The sequence below is a fragment of the Falco punctatus genome, assembly GCF_963210335.1.
Source record: "Falco punctatus genome assembly, chromosome: 5".
Classification (NCBI taxonomy): domain Eukaryota; kingdom Metazoa; phylum Chordata; class Aves; order Falconiformes; family Falconidae; genus Falco; species Falco punctatus.
The window spans coordinates 65610722-65632582 of NC_137584.1; the positions used below are offsets into that span (position 1 = coordinate 65610722).

At 47.3% G+C, this 21861-nt stretch overlaps 1 protein-coding gene across 7 annotated transcripts; it reads left to right on the forward strand.

The window, feature by feature from the left end:
- Positions 1-243: 243 nt before the first annotated feature.
- Positions 244-11250, forward strand: DDO (D-aspartate oxidase). 7 transcript variants are annotated; one of them, XM_080388206.1, is made up of 6 exons: positions 552-574; positions 3073-3178; positions 5387-5594; positions 5792-5900; positions 6731-6907; positions 9451-11250. In XM_080388206.1, the coding sequence occupies exons 3-6, from the start codon at positions 5423-5425 to the stop codon at positions 10016-10018; spliced, it is 1026 nt and encodes a 341-aa protein (XP_080244332.1). In that variant the 5' UTR covers positions 552-574; positions 3073-3178; positions 5387-5422; the 3' UTR covers positions 10019-11250. The 7 variants fall into 7 exon arrangements, with proteins under 7 accessions (XP_080244335.1, XP_080244330.1, XP_080244329.1 ...); XM_080388207.1 differs by lacking the exon at positions 552-574 and adding an exon at positions 1367-1994; XM_080388204.1 differs by lacking the exon at positions 5387-5594 and having other exon boundaries at positions 337-574.
- Positions 11251-21861: the final 10611 nt, after the last annotated feature.

Consider the following 21861-nt stretch of genomic DNA (forward strand, 5'->3'; position numbering starts at 1 on the left):
TTTGCTTTTAACAAACTTGTGGGTTTCTGCTGGAAGAGGTTAAGCCAAACAGGCCTGCCTGGCTGTGCGCATTAGGCCTCTGCGGTTTCGCAGGGGCTGGTTCTTCGCCAACCTGCGATGGCCGAAAAGCGCAGCCACCGGCACACTGCGTGACTGCGCCCTGGCCGCCAGCGCCATTGCTCTAGCACCGCGGCAGCTGTGAGGCAGCTTCAGAAACACAATGTAATTAAGTGCTTGTAAGGGAGGAAAAAAGACAATATATTCTGTGCAGGACAGCTGGGCCCCTTGAGCCTCCTGCAGAGCGCACGGAGAAAATCAAGAAGCGTTATCGGCCGCGGGCGAAGAACACAGCGCCGGGACGGCCAGCAGGCTGCCAGGCTCTGCCGGGAGAGGTGCCAGCGCTGGACGTGGCCGCTGCCCAGGCACAAACGGCTCCTTCATGAGCCCAGGCCGCGCAGCCCGGCGCCTGGGGAGCGGCCTCGGGGCGGGGAGCGGCGGCAGCGCCCGTGTGCCCCCCGGCAACGCGCGGAGGAGGGCGACGCTTCGGCGGGGCTGGGGCCCTCCTCCTCACCAGGTACTGCCTCCTCGCCCTGGTTTGCTTTTTGGACCGTACTAACGGCCGGAGAGGGAGACGTCATATGGCGGACCCTTCTGCAGCGGAGGGCCGGGGCCGGCGCGGTTGCCTGGGGACTCAGCGCTGGGAGGGCACAGGCTTCCCCGGGGCACTGGCCGGCGCGCTGGGCGCAGGCGGGGCCGGGCTGGGCCTCGGCAGCACCGGGCCTCGGCAGCACCGGGGCCGGGGCTGCGGCCGGGGCGGCGGGAGCCCGGCGGGGGCGCGGGGCCTGCCCGCCCTCAGCTTCCGCCTGCTCCCCGCGCAGGGAGGCAGCGGCCCGGCCGTCCCTCCTGCGGGGGATGAGGGCCGCAGACCGCTCCCGTTTCTCAGACAAGCAGGAGCATGGCGCAGCGTGTGGGTGCTGCTGGGGGAGGTTATTGTCGGTAGCTCATAGGGCGGGTGCAGCCTCCCGTCCTTTAGGTGCCATTTCCCTGGGTGTGCGGGGCGAACTGCTCTCTGGAAGGGGAGCCGAGGCCTCCCTGGCAGCCTCGGGGTCTCCTGTGGAGGTGGCTCAGAGGTGCCTGCAGAAAGGCCGAGGGGGTCCCAGGGAGCCCCCGGAGTCCTGTTTTGGTCAAGAGAGAGTATCCCGGCCTTCCTCCTGTGGCAGGTGCCACATCTCACAGAGCAGTTCAAATGACAGGGACCAGGCCAGAGTCAAAAGGCCCAGATCAGGGTCCCCTCCTCAGCAAACCCCCAGGAATGGATCAGGGTGCGTGAGTGTCGGTAACTAGCAAAGAGCCTGGCAAATAAGGCTGAGGGAAGCAACACCAAAGGCGCTTGTGAACTATCGAAGTGAATACACAAAAATGTGACCTGCAAAAAAAGGGAGGGAGAAAGTGTCAGGGATGGGTGGGGACAGTGGCTGCAGCCACCCTGGTGGGCAAGGAACCCGTGCAGCAGTTCAGGGAGGCAGGAGCCTTTGCTCCCTGGTACCACAGGCTCCAGGCAATCCAGAACAATTTTCCAGCACTTTGATATGGTGAGAGTTAGTTAAAAAAAAAAAAAAAATCCCACTGCAGGACATGTAACAGGTTTTTGTTGTCTTTAGTTACTTCTTGCTCATCCATTTTCCGGTCAACAGTTCAACTGGGCTTTTTCAAATGCTCATTTGGGCGTGTAAATATGCTGAATTTGGTAGTTCAGCCGGGCTGTGACACAAGCTGAGAGCGGCCAGCCTGCCAGGGAAGCACACACAGGGAGCTGGGCTGTCGGGGGAACAGGGTATGGCGAGGGGCCATGCCTGCAGTGCAGATATGCCAAAGCGATAGTGTTTGTGCATCTCTTCTAGCTGAGGGATGCTGGTTTCCCGGGGACTGTCACAGCCTGAGGGGCACCCTGAAAGGACCGTGGGCCAAGAGGCTACAGCTGCTCCTGGCAGTGGGTGTGCATGTGTGTGTGTGCATGTATGTGTGCTGGGGAGCAGTGTATTTATCCATATTGATCATGTTATCCACTGCTACAATGATGTTAAGGCTGAAGAAAGAGTAAGGACCCCCCTTGCATCACATGAGGCTGACATCTCTTCTCAGCTGTGGGAGTTGGCAGATTAAGTCACATCACAAAATATCTCAGCGTTTTTAAAAATAATTCATTCTGGCCTGGGAGGAGCAGGAGGGTGGCAGGGGCAGGAAGGCCACGTCAGGCAGCTGGTATACTCTTTGCTGGGGAGGTACAGCTCCAGGTGGCTCTATCTGGCTTCTGTCCCATTTTTTCTGACACTAAGAAAGGGCAGAGAGCTAAACAATACCTGACACCCTTCACCTCCCTCCCCAACTGCAACTGACCTACCTTTTAAATGCTGATTTTTGCAAAACCGTCAGCACAAGCCAGTCTGAGGGAGTGAGAAGTGTCATCCCTGCTGGCACTAAGCTGGCCTGCTGTATCAGCTAAAAATAGTTTCTCCTCCTGTGCTCTCCCAGCAAAGCGCAGGGCTGCCAGCTGAGGCAGGCTGCGCTGCCAGGGCAGAGCCACAGGTGTGTCTTGCACTCATAGCGGGGTCAGTGGCTCTGCAAAGCCCAAGCTGTACTTGCCAATACAAGCTGTGTGCAGCCTCTTGCTTTGTGCCTGGTTAGTTTTTGGCACGTTGGCACATGAAGGCTTGACGTGCTCCTGGATTGCAGCATTAAGTGCTAGAAAAAACATGCATTCAACAGGTGCGCATCGTAGCCTTCTGAGCCATTCCTACAGGCTCCAGTACCACCAGCAGCCCTTTCTCGCCCTCACGGGCTATTGCAGCATTGGAATCACTTGATACTGAACCAGCTCATCTATGAAAATCTCATCCAAACTGGGAAGACTTGTGAAACTTAAACCTCCACGGAGCTGCAGCTCCCCTTACTTCCTCAGCGACAGGGAGGTCAGTCAGGAAATTTGATCCATCACAGTTCAAGGGCTTCAGCAAACAAGAGCAGTGAGGGGCAACTGGCAGATGCATAATGTACCCCTCGTTTATGTTCCAGGGGCAGCTGAAAAAGCTGAACCGTGGTTGTCCGTGGACTGCTGGGAGGCTCACTGAGCAGACTGAGCCACACACCATTTCCACAGCTGCCAGTGCTGAGCTAGAAGGTTTGTGAATAAAAATGTGTTTAGAGACATTTCTCAGAACCAATTTTCCTAAGTAATTTAAACATCATTAACCCCTCTAATTTCTTGCTACTAGTATTTTCCCTTCCCTTCATTTCCCTTTTTTTTTCCTTTTTCCCTTCCTTCCCTTCCCTTCCCTTTCCCTTTCCCCAGCGTTTTTGCAGATAGCATTTGTGGGTGGCAGCCATGCAGGCCAGCAGTTCTGGTTCAGCACTCATATTTACCCCTGCAATGCATCCTCTTTCCCTGCTGTGTGGGCACTGTTATAGTTGGCTTGTGAAAGAAGATGTAATAATTAACAGGAAGAAACTTAAGCATTGCCCTGAGAGGAAGAAGAGGGGTTGTAACAACCCTCAGCTGTGATGCAGAAGGAATGCGGTGACAGACAACAGCGCCCGCTCCTTTCTCCCTTCCTGCATAGTAGGGACATCAAATATTAGGGAAGTAAAACCTCAGGGGTAAGAGGGAAGTCGTGTGAAGGGTTATGGGCGAGGATCTCGTAAATAAATCTGACCTATCATAATCCCACAGTCTGTCTTGCCTAAATTTACATCAAAGATGTCAAAAGCCACAGAAAGATGGGAAACCAGCCTGTCCTTGTGACTAACTGCAGGCACTAGTTTCTCAGAAAGCAATTAGTGAGGCTGGATTTCTACAGTCATGGATGAGTGAGTCCCATAGGACAAAGGAAGACCATAAGAGAGCAAGACCAAAGGTCCATTTCACTCAGCATCCTCTCCAAGAGTATTTGTATAATATTGGTAGATACTCCAGGAAAATGTTAAGAGCCATAGGCAAAGGAGATTCTCCCCTTGCATCTGTGCTCAGCTTTTGACAGTAATGCCTCGAAGGAGTGCCTGAGCCAGCAGGTGCACCCCAACTTGCCTGTTTCAAAGCTGCTGAAGGATTTCTCACCTCTGAGGTTGCCCAGTCTCTTTTGGGTCCATTTAGTTCCTGGCTTCAGGGAGTTTGCAGGATGCACCAAGATGCGTGGTTCAGTTGTGCTTTGTGGCTCCGCTGGTGTGAAACCTGTTAGCTGGCCATGGCCAGGCACATAGCCTGGCACCTTGCTGGGACGGGTGGCCAGGTGATTTATCAACCAGGAGCTATACACCACTTACCAGGACAGGTGCCAAGCTCCAAAACTTGGCCAGGACAAGGGAAAATAGAGACGCTGCATCTCCTGGAGTAGCAATCAGCAGTTGAAGGTGCTGAGTGGAGCTGCTCCAGGACACAGAGCAAGTTATAAAGCAAGGCAGAGAGAGGCAAATATACAGGCTCTTAGGGTAGCAAGGCTAGCTGGCTCCTGGGTCCACTGTGTGCTGCCAGGAGAGCATGACAGCCTTGGATGCCCACAAAACTGTCCAAGGCAGTGGGTCACGCTGGCAGGTGCAGGTGCCAAGGGTGGGTTGGAGACCTCAGGTCACTAGGGGCACAAAATCCCCCGGGGTACAGGTACCTTTTCTTCCCACACTTTCCCCACCAAGGCATCATGGCCCAGACAATTTTTGGATGTGGCAGTGGGAACAGCCAGGCTGTACCCTGTGAAACTATGCATTAATAGCTAAAACTTCTAGGACAGAACTAAGCAGATAACTCAGTCCTCAGGGTCAGAGGGGGAGCCCTGCACAGCAGGGGAACTAAGATGTGTGTTAAGAAAAACATCTTCCACAATGCATTGGACCCTTTGCATATCCAGTTTGCCTCCTGTGAGATTTGCTGCCGCTGCCCAGGCAGTGACAGACCTTATTGCTGGAGATCCTGATGTTCAGACACCCTTTTTGCTCATGGTGCCTAAAAGCCAATTTCCCCAGAGCTCCAGCCTTTGCCCCTGACGCAATGATAGAAAACTTGACAGGTGCCTCACTCCCTCAGGTTTTACTGAAAAAACCTTGCCCCAGAGTGCTACAGCCCAAACAGCAGCACTGTACATACAGATTGCTCTCTTGCCCTTTGCTCTTGTTCTGAGGATGGAGTAGTGGCTATTGAAATACTTTTCAAAAATTTGTCATTGTACTGAAGGCTGATGGTATTTTTAATCCTCACCTTAGCCTTGGCTGCATGCAGCAGCTAGTCTTCAATGAGCTGTCCCGGGGGGGTTATGTTACGTCTTGTATGGGTATTTTGTAGCCTGACGAGGGTGTCCGGCAGGGATATTGGTGACACAGGATATGTTATTTCCCAATGCAGGTAGATACCTCTCTCCTCTGGCTCTGCATCCTGGAGATGGCAGCACCCAAGGTCGCAGTGGTTGGTGCTGGAGTCATCGGCCTGTCCACAGCAATGTGCATCTTGGAGACTTGTCCTAGCTGCTCTGTGACGGTCTTTTCAGACCAGTTCAGCCCCAACACAACGAGTGATGTTGCAGCTGGGATGCTCATCCCTCACACCTACCCAGGTGTGTGCAAGTTGGTGTGGCATTGCCCATGGCACCTCATGCAGCTGCGTGTGCAGATGTGCAGCAATAACAGAGGTTCAGGAAGTAAAGTGCCGTGACCTGTATTCCCCATCTGTCCCATCTCCCCAACACTGGCTTGTATGCTTCTCTTCTTTGCATTATTCCTCTCGGCAGTGTTTGGTTTTGTTTACATGCAGGCACACCGATCCATGTGCAGAAGCAGTGGTTCAAAGAGACCTTCACTTACCTTTTTGCCATCAGCCAGTCAGCCGAGGCTTCAGAGGCTGGCATTCACCTTGTCTCTGGGTAAGACTGGCCCATTGGGGCAGCCTTTAGTATGTTATACTGTGTGCTGGAGCAGGCAGAGCTGTTTTCCTTGCTGGAGCTCAGGTGTAGTCTCTTCACGAAGTGGCCCGTATGACCATACTCCCAGGAAACTGCCCTGCAGCTGCTCAGATACAATGTACGTTCAAGGAAAATTCATACATAGGTGTGCACAGAGAAACCTTTCAAGACTGGCCAGCACCAAATGTCTTTTAATAACTGATGTTTTCCAGACCGTTATCCACCAGTTGCATGCAGCAGGGGTGGTCTCCATAGGGATGGGACTGCAGGATGTTCCAGCTTCAGCAGCTAGGTATAGGAATGCAATTGGGCGGGGGTGGGTGTTGGAGGTATTTTATGCTGCCTGTTATATACACAGAAATTCGGGAGTGTTGAGGCTGGGGACTCTGTAGCTTTATGAATACTCAAAAAACTGTGACCAGGTGTGCAAATGGCCCTACCTGAAGATCCATCCAGGGTGGCTGCAGCCATGGTGGGGACTCTGTGTGAAGGGGACTTTGTACTTCTACATGTGGAAGGAAGTACATACAGTATAGCTGGAAGAACACCTGTTTATTTACTCTGGTGTGTCACCCTCAAGCTTGGCTGTGGCAGCCCTCTGCCTGTTTGCCAAGGCAGGTATTGCAGCAGCAGGAAGCGATGTTTCCCCATTGCTGTTAACCTTGAAGAGCTGCACTGATGAGTGAGAACAGGTTCCCGAGTTTCTGGGTTTATGCTAAGATTCCCATGACACGTAACATGGCAGAGTGATAGCAGCTATGTTTTGCAGCTTTTTCTCTGTGTCCTTTTAGGTGGCAGGTCTTTAAAAACACTCCCAAGGAAGAGTTACCTTTCTGGTCAGATGTTGTCCTGGGATTTCGACCAATGTCCAAAGCAGAACTCCAAAAGTTTCCACAGCACCAGTTCGGTCAAGCCTTTACGACACTGAAATGTGACTGTCCACCTTACCTCCTGTGGCTGGAGAAAAGGTTGGTTTTGCTGCAGCCTGGGCATGTAGAGAGAAACCCAGGCAGAGGGACTGGGGGTGAGCTGGGGACGCCTTAGGTTTGAACAAAACTGGAAAAGGGCTGTTTCTAACAGGGGAAAATGCAGCAAGCTCTTCCTTGGAGAGAAGCACAAGAAATACCCAATTTTTCCAGAATATGAAAGGCCCCATTTATGCAATGGCCGCTTTCTACCGGTGTGGCTGTACAGTAGGATTTAAAGTGGGAGCACCTCTGGGCATAGGACTGACATAGCCACAGGGGCCATGCTTGGCCAGCCAGACCTTGAAGTTACATCAGGAACTTGCCATGTCCTAAAAAAAGGTGTGGGTGCTCCTCATCTGCCAAACTTCCCAAATAATATTCCTCTATTCTTGACGATATATCTGACCCCTGGGAGAACAGGCATGTCTGGGAAGATGTCTTAGCTGTGAAAATTTTGCGCTTAACCTGGACCAATTAATCACAAATTTGGTCAACAGCTGGAGTAATCTGTTAATCCAGTCAGGTGAAAAAAAAAAAAGTCAAATAGCATCATCTGTAACAAACCTTTTGGAAATGTTTTCCTATGTGAAATGGGTGATGCACTCACTCTGAGGAGTCGTGGCTTCAGAGTTCACGCCTGGATTGACGTGAAAGTTAGAAAATTTGCCAGTTTCCAAATTTCCCCAAATACATGGATTTTGGAGAACCATAGGAGAGTCAAGATACAGATCTAAAAAGGTTCTGACACCAGGGATATGCATTTAGTCCGTATAAGTACCCATAAAGTGAGCAAATAGCTGCCTCCGCTTGAGAGTGCAATAGGCTGCAAGCTGATTTGAGGTTAAGTAAAGAGACGTGTACTGACACTGTGGTACAAACTGCCAGCTCAGCTGGTGGTTTGGATGCCTTTCACCTCACTGCAAAATGTGTAGAATCGTTTCTTATCCTAGCAGCCAGCCAGGCTGGGAGTACTCCAGTGGCACCAGTGCCACGTGAGGTCTGTGCTGTCTTCTCTCAGTGCACATGCTCTGTCATGTTGCATTGCCTAACCAAATCAGAAATTTCTGCTGAAGCACAACTAAGTTGTACAACCCATTTAGTCTGCCATGTGATTTCTGCTCTCTCCTTATTCCTGCTATAGCCTTCTTATTTCTCAAAGGATGTACTCTAATAAGACGATCAAGCTCCTTTTCTTTCTCTTCTCTCTGGTGCTAAGAAGTGAGAGCATATTAAACATGTAACTAATTCTCAAACCCCTAATGACCTGAGCAGTATTTATAGACCGTTCTTCTGGCAATCCACAAGGAAAATTGTTTTTGTGACCATCTTGCTGGTCCAAAAATGGACTTCAAGAATTTTTTGCCACTTGCTTGCCTGAATTCAGGAGTTTTCAGCAGGTTTTTTATTGGTATATCTTTTATGGCGTGATGGCAAAGTCCCAGTTACAACACTTCTGAGCTCTCCCAGCAAATTGCCCAGCCAGAGCTGCTGCATATAAGACCTTCCCTGTTCTTCCCAGCCAGCTTCAGTGTCCTGCTGCACCAAACCCCCAGGCCCCAGAGCATCAACTGCCCCCTGGATCCTCGGCTCGGTCACCATTTTGTGGGAATCCACTGCTTTTACAGTGGGATTGATCACTTTGCCAGCTGTCAGAATGTTGCAAAGAACAGGATTCCCTGCTGCAGGATTTGCTGCGTCATCATCTGTGACCTGTCTCCTGACTTGCTTATGCTAAAACCCCCACTAAAGACCCCCATCAACTGGGTCCAGCTGACAGCATGCAGTGACTCCATCTCACACCAATGTTTTTCCATGGGGAAGGGCTTCAAGATTCAGGCAAGTTCAGGGTGGAATTTGGCTTGAAATTTATCTCCAAGGTGAAGCTCAAGAAGGGGTCAATTTTGCTGAAGAGCAGATGTGGATGTATAATGCTCTGAGCTGTCCTGGGTGACTCCTGGCTGCCGCTCTAGAAGGGCATGTGTCTCCTGGGGGTCCCATGCCACATCTGCCCAGCCTGCAGGGATGTCTTGGGTGCCCTAGGGCTTTGCACATGGTGCTGGACGACTAAGTGCTTCCTGGTGTCAGGGAGGTGAGTTGGGAATGAATGCAATGGCATGTAACAGGCCCATTTAAAAGGGACGTAGTACAATGGCGCCATCACTAGCAGAAGTAACTTGGTGAGTAAATCTGTCATTTTTCAGCTTGCTTGAGCTGTTAAAGCTTGGTACTGTTACAGAAATGAATCAATGAGACCATGAGGACCTGACAGTCTGCCTGGGGTCTTATGCCAAACCCTTCTCTAATATTGATCAACTGCTTGTATCTTTTCCAGCCCAAAACAAGGTAAAAAATAGCTTTGATGAGATCAAATCAGACAAATCACGGACAGAAACCCCATGGCGTTTTCTTGCTTTTTGTCCCATCTGTTGTTTGGTTTTGAACTGTACGTTAAAGGCAATCTATCTCGTTTAATTAATGTGCATAATAATCACGTAAGGGTTTAGGGGTTTCTTTTCTGCCTCACTTCTGGAGTCTTTTTGCAGGTTGAAAGCAACTGGCGTCCAGATGTACACCAGAAAAGTTGCAGACTTGTGGGAGCTGCACAGCGAATATAACGTCGTTGTCAACTGTGCGGGCATTGGAGCCCACCAGCTGGTGGGGGACAAGGAGCTCTTCCCTGTCAGGGGACAAGTACTCAAGGTTCATGCTCCCTGGGTGAAAAACTTCATCCGGAATGGGGATGGCTTAACTTACATCTACCCGGGCATACACAGGGTAACCCTAGGGGGAACCAGGGAAGTGGAGAGCTGGAGTCTCTCCCCTGACCCTGGCACTATCAAAGATATCTTTGACAGATGCTGTTCCCTTGAGCCCTCGCTGCGGAGAGCTCAGGATATCAAGGTGAAGGTGGGCCTGAGGCCATCCAGGTGGTGCGTGAGACTGGAGAGAGAGGTCTTGAGCCAGGGGGGAGTTAAGCTTCCAGTAGTCCACAACTATGGACATGGGGCAGGTGGCTTTTCAGTACACAGGGGCACAGCCAAAGAGGCTGCTTGCCTGGTGGGGGAGTGCATTGCTGCTCTGCAAGTCTCCTCATCAAAAGCCAAGCTTTGAATCCCAGAGGCCCCTTTTGCATTTATGACAGGCTAGTGTCGCATCTCCTGGTAGCAGCTTTTGATTTTTACTCCGTAACGAGATAGAAGGAACCTAGGACAACAGCTTGTGTCACTCAGATGCTTGGTGGTATCTCACCTAACTTCTAGCTGCCACATTGGAAAGGCATGATGGGTTGATCCAAGTATTAGTCCAGCTGTCCTTCTTCTCCATCTGGCATTGGTTCTGCCCTGGGCGTTTCTCCTAGCCTCATGATAAGGAGAAGGCAAGTAAATACCCTTCACATAACAGGGATCAGGTTGCTGCAGTATAATACAAATAACATCAATTTAGCATTTCTTGATCTGCATCTAAAGGGTATTGGATGCATTAGGTTCAGACTCAGTAAAAAACTAGTTCTCTCCTCTTGTACCAAATCTAATCTAGTATTGCCCTTGCTCCTGCCATCTTGCTAACAAACTTTACCATTTTCCATATGATTTACAAGGAAAAGAAAACCCCATAGTGCTCCATTACGGTGCTTCAGGTCAGCTCTTACAGAAAGCAATGCTAGGTCACTGTTATGCATGGTGACCCAGGAAAGTGTGATTTTAAGAGCAGGTCTGTGACACTGACCACTGCATTTCCTCAATATTACACCTCGGGGATCTTAAGACAAAGTTTCTGCCAGAGGAAGTTGCCCTGTATGAGATACAGTTTTGGGCATCTTTTCTGACACTTGTTTGCAAGTCTTTTTTTTTTCTCCAAGCCGCTTAGATTTTGCTCTCAGACACAGATGATATTTTTCCCCCCAACAGCAGTATTGACATGGCCTGTGTTCTACAGAAGAGGATTTTTCAGGGTGGGCTTGGGAGTACAAGCATCTGTTTTCTACTTTGCATCAGCACTGGCTGCTTTCCTTGCAACAGCTGATGTGAAAAATAGGTGACAAATCACAAGGATCTTAACACTCTGCAGGCTGAGCTGGGCTTTACACTCTGCTCAGCAGTTCAAGCTGCTTGATGGGGCTGAGATAGTCACTCCCCAAAACTGGAGCTTATTGTCAAAGTACAAGTCTGACTGTTAGTGATGAAACCGCTCATTAGATATTAAATAACTCATTCAAGAGCATTAGCATCCACTTTTGTCTATTTTTTTTGTCCTTAAAGTTACAAAACAAATCAAAATCCTTCAAGAGTTCACATGATTAAAATGAACTGATAAATAAAATTCTACTAATGGAGCAAAGGTCACTTCTTTAGTATTTCTTTTCATAAACAAGGGGGTTTCTTTTGTTTGGGATAGCCTAACAGGGCCAAGAAAAGCTGCATTCAGATGTGGCTGCCAACTCCTGCTGTTCTCAGTGGGGATGAGGACAGTTATCCTTTGCAAGAGACAACTGTCAGAAGAAACAAATTAGAAGTCAATAAGCACCTGGGATCAGCCTAAGACAACCCTGCCTTCAGCAGCCTTGCTGCCTTCTCAGCTCTGAAGGCTGATTTTTCATTGCACCCCTCCCATCATTTGTCTTTTCCAGTGGTACGAGAGGGCAGAGCTGCTACTTTTGGCAGCAGCGTTGGTGTAGGTCTTGTCAAATTGCAGCTTTGTCCTCAGCTAACATGGAACATAAAAATACATGGAAAAAGAACATGAGAATGGGGTATTTTTTCTTAATCTTGATTTTAATCTTAGAAAGTAACAAATATCCTGGAGAAAAAAAATACTACTAATGCTAATAGGGTGTTCATAGCCCCATGAGAAACCAGAGCTCTGGTTGTGCACTTCTGCCCTGCAGGGTGACAGGATTTCTTCTAAAAGATGTCTGGTTGATAAAAGTGTCAAAATAGGTTCAGCTGTGAGGCCCATCAGTCTGGTGTCCTAGCTGTGGCCGTGGCCAGCAGTGGAGAGGGCCACTTTTAGCCATTCCTGGCCCAGGGGCTTCCTCAGCTGAGGCATAGCTTAGTGTTTCATGACCCTCAGATGATTTATCTTCCACATTTATCTTTTTTGACTGGCTTCAGAAACCATGTATGGTGCTTTTGTAGTCCCCAACATCTTGTGACAACAAGTTCTGCAAAGGGAGAGACTTCTTTTCCCAGGAGCAGAGGTCTTTGCTTTCGTCTTTGTCTTGAACCTGAAAAAATCATTTGATGCCCCTTTCTTGCATCTTATGAGAAGTGGTGACTAGTTATTTTCCATGACACTTCTTGAATTTATAAAGCTGCATGCATCAAACTTCTCAGATTCTTCTTTCCCACCTTGAAGAATCTTGGTTTATGTAGCTGCTACCCACATAAAGTAATCTCATATCTTTGGCTTCCTTGTATCCCATCTTTATAACTTTTGTCACTCTAATGTACGTACCCTTTTGAGATGGATGGACCAGAACTACACACAGTACTCATGATAGGGGATGAGCTGTGTATGTAATTGATTACATCAATTAGGATTCAGGTGAGTCTAGAGGAGGGCCATGAAGATGATCAAAGGGCTGGAGCATCTCTCTTATGAAGACAGGCTGAGAGAGTTAGAGTTGTTCAGCCTGGAGAAGGGAAGGCTCCAGGGAGACCTTACTGCAGCCTTCCAGTACCCAAAGGGGGCCTAAAGGAAAGCTGGAGAGGGACTTTTTAGAAGGGCAGGTAGTAATAAGACAAGGGGCAATGGTTTTAAACTGAAAGATGGTAGATTTAGATTAGATATTAGGAATAAATTCTTCACTATGAGGGTGGTGAGGCACTGGCACGGGCTGCCCAGGGAAACAGTGGATGCCCCATCCCTGGAAGTGTTCAAGGCCAGGCTGGATGAAGCTCTGAGCAACCTGGTCTGGTGGAAGGTGTCCCTGCCCAAGGCAAAGGGGTTGGAGCTATCTTTAAGGTCCCTTCCAACCCAAACTATTCTATAATTCTATGATCTCTCTTCCCTTCCTAATAATGTTTTTTCATTGAGTTGCTTTATAGTCACTAATAAGCTTTTAGCTGACATTTTAATAGAACTACCTAATTGCCAGATACCTGTCCTGAATGGTGCTAGCTGGTTTAGAGGTCGTTGCTGAGGCTGGGTAATAAGGGGGTCTTCCTCCCAATTCAGCCATATGTTTTCCTCTGCTGTTATCCACACTGAATTTCACCTGCTATTACTTTGCCCAGGCTCACGAGATGGTTTTTGCAGCTCCTTGCAGGCAGTTTGTGTTTTGCTACCTTGAATAAGATGGTACCACCAGCAGACTGAGTCACCTCACCATTTGCAGCCTGACTGATGGATATGTGGATTAGCAGTGGCCCTATCATGGATCCCTCTAAGATGTCACCGGTGACTTCACTGTGAAAAATGGCTATTTTTTCCCTACCTTGTCTCTCTATCCTATATGTAGTTGCTGACTCATGAGAGGATCTTCCTTCTTATCCCATGCCAGATTATCTTCTTTAAGAGACCTTGGTGACAGACATTATTAAAAGCTTTCCAGAAGCTGAGCAGATCACACCGAGTGCATTGCTCTACTCTGCACCTTCACTGTTTCCTCTGAAGCTGCAAGGGAGTGGTGAAGCAGCTTCATAGCTACTCACTGCAAAGCTCTGCTGATTCTTCCCTCTCAGTCTGTATCTGCCCTTGCAACTATTCTGTTACCGTAGCTTTTACCGTTAGGCTGCTACAGGTGCCAGACTTAGTGCTTTGCGTAGAGCCCTTACAACACTTAGAAGTGTCACGTGCCATCCTGGTTTTTCTTTGGCTGTTTTAAGTAAAAGGCTATATACCAGTTATATACCAGTGCAACAATTTCCCATTAGCAATCCTTAAAAACCCACAAGCAAGTAACATCTGCTTTTCATGAATTTGTTACTATCCCTTGCATCTATTTGTTCTAAAACCTCATCTAATGGCCCTTCAATCTGAGGCACCTTCTCTGCATTATCCCCTTAACAAATGGCTCTGCTGTGGGAATTTCACTAAGCTTTTCTGTGTTGAATGCAGACACAAGTAATATGTTTAGCTGTTGTGTTAGGGCTTGTTTTCTCTCAAACTCCTTTGCCATCCTGATCCTCTGCTGACTGCATACCCTGGTCACCTGCAGAATGCTCTGGCAAGCTCCCTGCTTCTGCTGGGGTAGAGGAAGGTTTTTTGTCTATTAGCAAGTTATTTCCTCAAAATCTTTTTCAGTCTGCCTTTCTGTTTCTGCTTCTGATTTGACAGAGTTCGTGTCCTTTTCCTCATTTGAATGGGATCTATTTTGGTTCTTTCCCACATAATTTTTTATCATGCTATTACAATGAGCCAGTAATTATCTTTCTTCTGGCATGTCTCTGACATTTCAATACCCTCATGTAAAAATCAGGCATTTTAAAGCCGTATCTTATTTTCAAACTTACAGCAAATACAAACAAGCAATACATTCAGCGCGCTTGCTTCAGCTCCTGTAGTCTGTTAAAAGGGGCTTTATTTGTCCAGGTTGCACCTTGCTGTTCCCTGCTTACTTGTGGTTACAAAGAGGTCAAAATGGCAACTTTGAAGACATGTCATCATGAACTCCTGCTCCTCTCTGCCTGCTCGCTTCCCCTGTCTCTAGCTTGAAATTCCTTTTTAAATCTTACTCTTGTTCACAGAAGCTTTGTTCCCCACTAGGGTCATGTCACACAAAGGCTGAGCATCCTACTCAGGAACCTCAGCTGTTTGTTCCAGAAGCTTTCAATTTGCCGAGAAGATATCCTAATATTTTGGGAATAATCACACATACCTCTCATTTTTCTCCCTAGGCATGGAAACTTTAAATACTCTAAAATATATCCATAGATACACAGTGATGGTGCCCTGTGCCAGCTATACACCTACTCACAAAGGGGAGTCACACTGTTTCAGTGCCTGCAAGCCAGCCCACTGGCGCTGACTGCTTGGCTTTTAGGCAGCTGAAGTGTGCTGAGTATTTTCTTGCTTCAGCTGCCCCAGCTTCGGGTGTCAGTCTCTGGCAATATCTCATCAGCCATCTCGGAGTTTCTGCTCCTCACACAAGACCCTTGCCAGGAGCTGAAGCAAAGATGTAGTGTGTGTTAACTCTCCTGCTCCAGCTGAAGCTGAGCCAGCAGCTGAGGAATTTGCAAAACTCCATTTTTATCCTAAATGTCTGTGCTGTTGCATCGACTGTAGCCTTCATCTGGAAACACAGAGTGAGTGTCAGAGAAACACTCGCACATGCGAGAAGATTAACAGTGGAAGGTCATTAAATGTCCCTGACTTCCATGCTGATGAAAGGCACCCTTAAAGAAAGACTTAGCTGTCACCTATGCAAAGCATTTTATCCTTGAGCCGTTCCTTAAGTCCACACGTGTCCAGACAAAAGTTATCTGGACGGTACTTGAGTATTTCCTTCTTATCCACGCTTTCTGATCTGCATTGAAGAGTCACGTCTGGCAGATGGCAACCGATCTGTCACACTCACAGGGAGCTTCAAAGGTGTAGTGATGGCATAGAAAGGGAACGGTTATATTTTGAGACATTTCTATCGATCCTTGAGATTGCAGACAGCAGATGGGCCATATGATGGATTTTAGAGCTTGAGCACAAAATAATAGTTTTCTGCAATGTGGAATTTTGTTGATTTTCTTCATAGAAACAGCACCATAAAGCCATATTGTTTCGATATAGGCTTTTGCTTATATTTAAAGCAAATTTTCCAGTTTTCTGAAAAATACAAGAAAATCGGCATTCACCATTCATCACAGTTATTTTCCAGTCGAATACTATTTGTGATAAACTTCAGTGTGATAAATTCAAATTCACTAGGAATAAATGTAGTAACATCATGGGATGGACCGAGATTTGTATTGCTGTCACAGCTATCAAATAATTGTGTACGTTGTATGATGCTTTGTTTTATCCTGCTTTATTCCCTGTTTCCCACCAGAGGGAGATGTTGGATCAAGCAGTTGCTGAAAGAAACCCACGCACCATCTCGGAGCAAATGCAGTGATGCTGAACTCGGTAGAAACGTGGGCGCCTGTTGGGCTCCCACATACCTATAAGGCTTGGCGGACTTGGGTGTTGCAGTAGAGCTTAAGAAATAATGGTGAATCAGTTAGGGCCGTAAAATGTCATGGGGAGAGCTTAAAAAAGTACATTGAGGAAACAGAAACGTGAAGGTAGCAACATACCAGAAGGTGCTGTTAGTAAAAATAAGGGATTATAATTCTAGACAAAGCTGTTGCTATAGCAGCATGTCCCAAAGCTTTTCTGCCACCAAAAGGCTGGAGGGGAAACCACTGTCTTGGGTAGCCAGGTGTCCTCGGTTCCTCGTGTTGAAGGGACTTGGGGTCCCCAGCCCCTCGAGATGTACGTGGGGTAGGCATTCTGTGGCTGGTCCTTACAGGGCTGCAGCCTGGTCCATGCACCTGCTGCCTGGACTGGTCCTGGTGAGCCCACACACCACTCTGGGTGCTCAGGTGTTGGAAACTATTGCTTGTTTAAGACTGATCTGAAATAGTCTGTTTTCTTTCTGGGAATTTTGCCCTCACGTGTCTGTTTTTCTCAATGAAGCCATCAAATATTTTGGAGAAGGAGAAGCAGACATGAGTCAAAACGGCCTTGTGAAGAAAGGGAGTTGCTGAGGAGAAAAGAAAGCAGAAAGAAACTTTTCTGAAAGCGAACAACTTCATAGAAATAGTATTTCCAAACATAAAAGAAGTTTCAAGGGAGTATTTTTCCTGTGTTTTGTTTTTCTCCTTTGAGACTGCCTCACAGCACTGACAGCAGCCAGCACTAGGAAAGAACTGTCCCACGTTACTTTCCTCCATTCCTGTTCATGTCCATTACCTACCATACCAATATATTTCTGACATTGTAAGAGGCGTGCACTACGTGCACCATGGGCACCACATGCTGTGCTTCTGTCACTGTCACCTCTCCTGCCTTTTTATTCAACTTCTGCAAAGTCTCAGTTATCCAAGTCTTACATTAGCCCTTCCTTACATTTCTGAGCCAAACAGAGGAAATGAAGCGTGTTTATTTTCTGTATCACCAGAGAATTAAGCAACCAAGGCAGCTGTTGGTGTTTCTGAAGCACCTGCATGTGCACCTCCAGTCAGCATTCTGGCTAAAGTGAAGGTCTGGAAAACAACCCTTCTCTCAGCACATGCACTAGAGCCATGGAGGGAGCCTCGCACTTGCCTTCCTCCTCACCAAACGAGTGCAGGGTTGGGCTTCAAAGAGATGAAGCCTCTCCTCCCTGCACGCCTTGCAGCCTGGTGAACTGTCTTCTGGTTTGTGGGACAGCCTGATCTCCTTTGAACATTCCAAGTACTGGATTTGCACTTCTCACATCCTGTATTACCAAGAGAGTGGCTACAGGAAGAGCAATCTCACATTTAGGTGTGTTTTGAAAGAAAAATCCCGTTTGATTTTTGAAAGAAAGGGGCTGAGGCACATGAAGTCCAGGCAAAGACTTGCAAGAAACAACCCGCTTCTCCATAGAGGTAAAGTGTAAGTTAAAGACCTGGAGAAGCACTGGCTACCTCGCTTCTGAAAGTCTCTGTAAGCTTTGATGGGCAATGTCCATGCCTTTTTTCCGTGCAGTGAGTGTATCTGCACAGTGTCAGCACTCCAGGAATAATCACAGGGCGAATTGCTACAGAGATTTGCAGCAGGGTAATTGTCTCAAACAGAAGGATAAATAGCTTTTTCTGGCATTTAATGGGCCTCTTAAGTGAACAGCAATAAACTCTATGCAAACAGATGTTTTCCCTCTTTTTTCATCCTTTTGCATCTCATCCATAATTATGCACTAAAATGTTCTTGTCTGGGTTGCTGAGAGCAATCTTACTGCTGTTTGCCTTCGCAGTGTAAGACTGAGCAGTTCAGCACAAAGATTGAGCAAAAAGCCCTCAATTCCTAAAGGCTGCCACCACTGTATGTCAGTGAGCATCTTCTTTCCTTTGCATTAAGCCTGAGGAAGGAGTGAGAAGTTAGTGGGAAAATTTGCCTCTTCCAGCTGCTGCTCTGCAGGCCCCAGTGGGTCTCTCCCTGCCTGTGCCAGTGCCCTGGGACCCAGCCAGGAGGTTCCTGGGCTCGTCTAGCTTTGGGCACTGACCCAGCTACGACTCAGAGTAGTTGGTTCTCCTTTGCCTTGTGGGGGAGGTAAGTGTCCCCTGCAACAGCCCTCCAGGCTCTATGCCACCTCTGCTACGCTGACCAGACTGTGGGGAGATGGCAGGGCAGGCTTTTCTCTGTAGCCACCGGCTTTGCCTTCAGCCTTGCCACTAGGACTGTAGCAGGCACCACACAAGCACTGCAAAGAGCCTTTGTGCTTTCAGAAACATGCACTTTACCTCCTGACAGAGTACAGAGAAATTACCTTGCTCGTGAAGAAATTCAGTGCATTCTGGCAAAGAGATCTCGTCCTAACAAGGAGCCTGCAACCAGGACAGGCAGGAGCTGAGAAACAACCACAAGCATTAGCCTAGCTGAGTGTTCATCACCTGCAGTGATGCCTGTAGAGGTGCCCGTATCTTCACAAATGCACTTTGTCCTTCCCAGCACATCTTCGAAGTGTCTGGATGGCCTCTGTTTTCCACATCCATGGCTGAAGATGGAGGCAGACACACTGGGAAGAACATGCCAAAAGGATGACTCCTGTGGTAACACGTAACCTATATACAAACTCTCAGCTAAGGAGGTTATTCCACTTCCAATCGATACTGCATCACTGATGCTGCTCTACATGCCATTGAGGACAAACTGCCTTGAAAGAAGCCTGCGGGAAGAGCACTGAGTTTTATCCTCACCATCTGGTCCTGGCCAGGCTGCTCAGCTGCAGGGGAGCTGTGGCATCTTTTCTGCTGAGGGCAAGGCCATTTCTCTCCTCCTCGTTAGGATTTTAAGACATTTAAAATGCAACCAGCTGGAGAAGAGGATTGGCTGACCACATGGTGATAGTTCAGAAAAGCAACCTTTTTGTTACAGGTGAACTTAGTGTCCTGCAAAAACGAGACACTTTTCAGACATGTGGGCGAGACCTTTATTAAAGGTGGATAAATATTGGCCTGCATACTCGTCCAGGACATTTTTGCACACCTCCTATCCTATGAAAGCTGCTTTTCACCCATCAGGTCCATCAAGGATGCTGCTAACCACTCCCAGCTTTTATTTATCCTATAGCCTTTAATGAGGCATAAACTGTGCAGACACATGCCAGTGTATCGAATAACGTTGCAAGACAGACTAGAAAAAGTGCACAGCACGTTAATTATGGGTTTTAATTTTTTTGTGAATCTGCTACCTGGAACATGTTGCTGTTCTTCTCCCTAGCAGCCCTGGTGCTCTGGCTGGCATCTCTTCTCCCCTTGGAGAGCCCTTTTCCCTGAGTGCTTGCAGATGAAAGTCTCTCTCAGTGATCGGATTATGACATCTGCTCCATTACTCCAGTGCTGTTGCCATCCCCTGTATAAATACTTTGGCATTTGTACTGTACTATGTAAACCCATTAAAAACATGTAATAAAAAGGCTTATATAACTTCTTAAAGCCATAATTACTACTCCAGCTGTGGTGTTTTGCAGAATTCTGAGCATTATAGATTAATCCCTTTACCAAATTACATTTTTTAATGAAAGCTATTCATCCTTGAGCTTACAAGTGTAAAAATACCGGTAAAATTGATTGTATCCAAAACAGGGGAGAAAGCTGAGGCCAGAGTAACACCAAGGTAATCTTTAAAATGTACAGAAAATAGGATTTTGTAATAGAAACTCAGGGTAATTTTTTAGCAAAGATGGACATCTGTCTGGGATTACAGTATAGATACAGGGGAAATACAGACAACAAACTAATATCACAAAAATCTTTGTGCAATAGTACATGAACTGCATATGAGCTATCACTGCTTAATTAATTTTTTAATTCCATTTAAAATTTAAATTCCATTTTTAAAATGGTGATACATGTTTTCAGTTTTTATACCAGTATCTATTCAATAAAATTGCCAGCTCTTCCTTTAAAAAGCAGGCAGAATTTTGCTTGTTCAGAATTATTAGACAATTTAGTAAAAGGCAGACCAAAAAACCACTGTTCTTCCTCTCCGGGAGTGAAGCACAACTGCTGGAGGCAATTGTAGATACCACAAAGATTAGGGTTAAATAAATAAAGGTAAGGCCGAGGAGACAGCAGAAAGCTGCAAAGCATCTTCTGCTGAAGGGCCAGCTCATTCCTCTTCTCATCCTGCAGCAAATGTACGTTACGTGCACAGATGCAGGTATGCATGTGTGCAAACGCACAAGAACGTGACTCAAAGGTAAATCTTAATCTATAATCCCCTCTCCAGGCCATAAATTATCAATTATCTCTTTCATCAAATTCACACGGCTAGGCTGTGGTGTTTGAATCTCTGCATAGCTGGAGGGAAAAGAGAGCTTCTGCCTGTGCCTCGAGCTGAACTGCTGAACAGCAAGATCCGTCTTGTATTAAACTGCCTCAATAGCCCAGGAGCTCAGGAGAGCTAACGGGAGACTGCACGAACAGACGTGGGTCTTTTCAGCTGTTACCTTCAAACCTACCAGTGGCAAACTGAGAAGTGGCTGTAATGATCCACGCAGCTGAGCTGTAGCTTTGACAGCTGTTCAGACACGTGTTTCTCAGCAGCAGTAAGTGGGTGACCAACACAGCCAATTTACTTCTCCATTTTGCCATCACCGAGAAGATAATAGAGATTCTTCCTCTGAGTTTTCAGTGGGATTTAAGGCATGGGAAGGAGTGAGGGCTGCACCTGCCTCCCTTGTGGAGCTGCTGGCTGCGTGCAGGCTCCAGGGAGGTCTGTTACTTGGTGCATAGAGAAATACTGCCAGCATTTCTAGCTGCAATTTTAAGGAACAGAAGTGAGACCAGGCTTGCACTGAAGCCATCACTGAGAAGTCACCTTGGGAGCTATAAACATTTCATCCCACATTCATCAGGGCTATGGCAGAGCTTTGGCACATAAATGTGCAAAGCAATAAAACAGGCCTGGACCAAAGTCTGACTCCTGTAGACTCAGGATGAGAGAGGCACACACATCTTCTGTGGGGAAGGACACACCGTGCTTCTCTTCATGCAGCTGCTTTTAAAATGATCTTGTGAAAGTTTCTGCGCAAAACCTCTCTGTTTTCATGTGTATGGACCAGTGTCACTCTGGTTTTCAAAGCATTAGCCAGGAGTGTAGGAGGGAGTAGAGGGAAAAAAGCCTTCCTTCACTCTGTCATGTAGATTTTGGCAAGTGGCTCATACCAAACCCAGAGTTGTTAAGCAGAGTCAAAAAAACCCCCGTTTTTATTCATTTACTCATTTTATAGGAGGAATGTTTGACTTTCATTAACAGCCCTTGGAGAATCCAGGGAATTCCTAGTGGTGCTTTTCCTGCCTGGGGTTTAATTTTGCACAGAGATCTGGGCAGACTTTTTGACTAGCCAGAGGATAAACGGAAGCCTTGACAATGGGTGAAGGCAGTAGACAGACAGCAAAACGTTTGAACAGAAAATGGCCATAAAAGAGAACATTGAAGAACTGTTGCAAAGGAGAGATTTTGCTACCAACAACATCCCAGGCAAGATGTAATTTATAAGCAGCAAAGACAGCACCAAAGCAATGAACGTCCATTGATGTTAAACTTTTTCCTTCCAGAGGTTTAGCGCTGTGCTCTCACTGTAGACAGATTTGTAAATGAGGAAGGAATTTTAAATTTTTTAAGACTTTTCCTAGAGAAATGAAGTGAGCTGTAGAAATCTGTGGCACCTACATGAAAAGCAGACACAGTAGGACCGATGTCTGATTTTGGTTACCAGGGCATAATGATCACTCTCAGTAGAAAGTGCATGCTCATACTCAGTTGCTGGTTCAGTTACTCCTTGCATTGCA

Coding starts and splice junctions, on each gene's coding strand:
- DDO (XM_080388203.1), top strand. CDS start 440: ATGAGCCCAGGCCGCGCAGCCCGGCGCCTGGGGAGCGGCCTCGGGGCG. Junction 575..5,386: donor GGGGCCCTCCTCCTCACCAG/GTACTGCCTCCT, acceptor TTCCCAATGCAG/GTAGATACCTCTCTCCTCTG. Junction 5,595..5,791: donor CATCCCTCACACCTACCCAG/GTGTGTGCAAGT, acceptor GTTTACATGCAG/GCACACCGATCCATGTGCAG.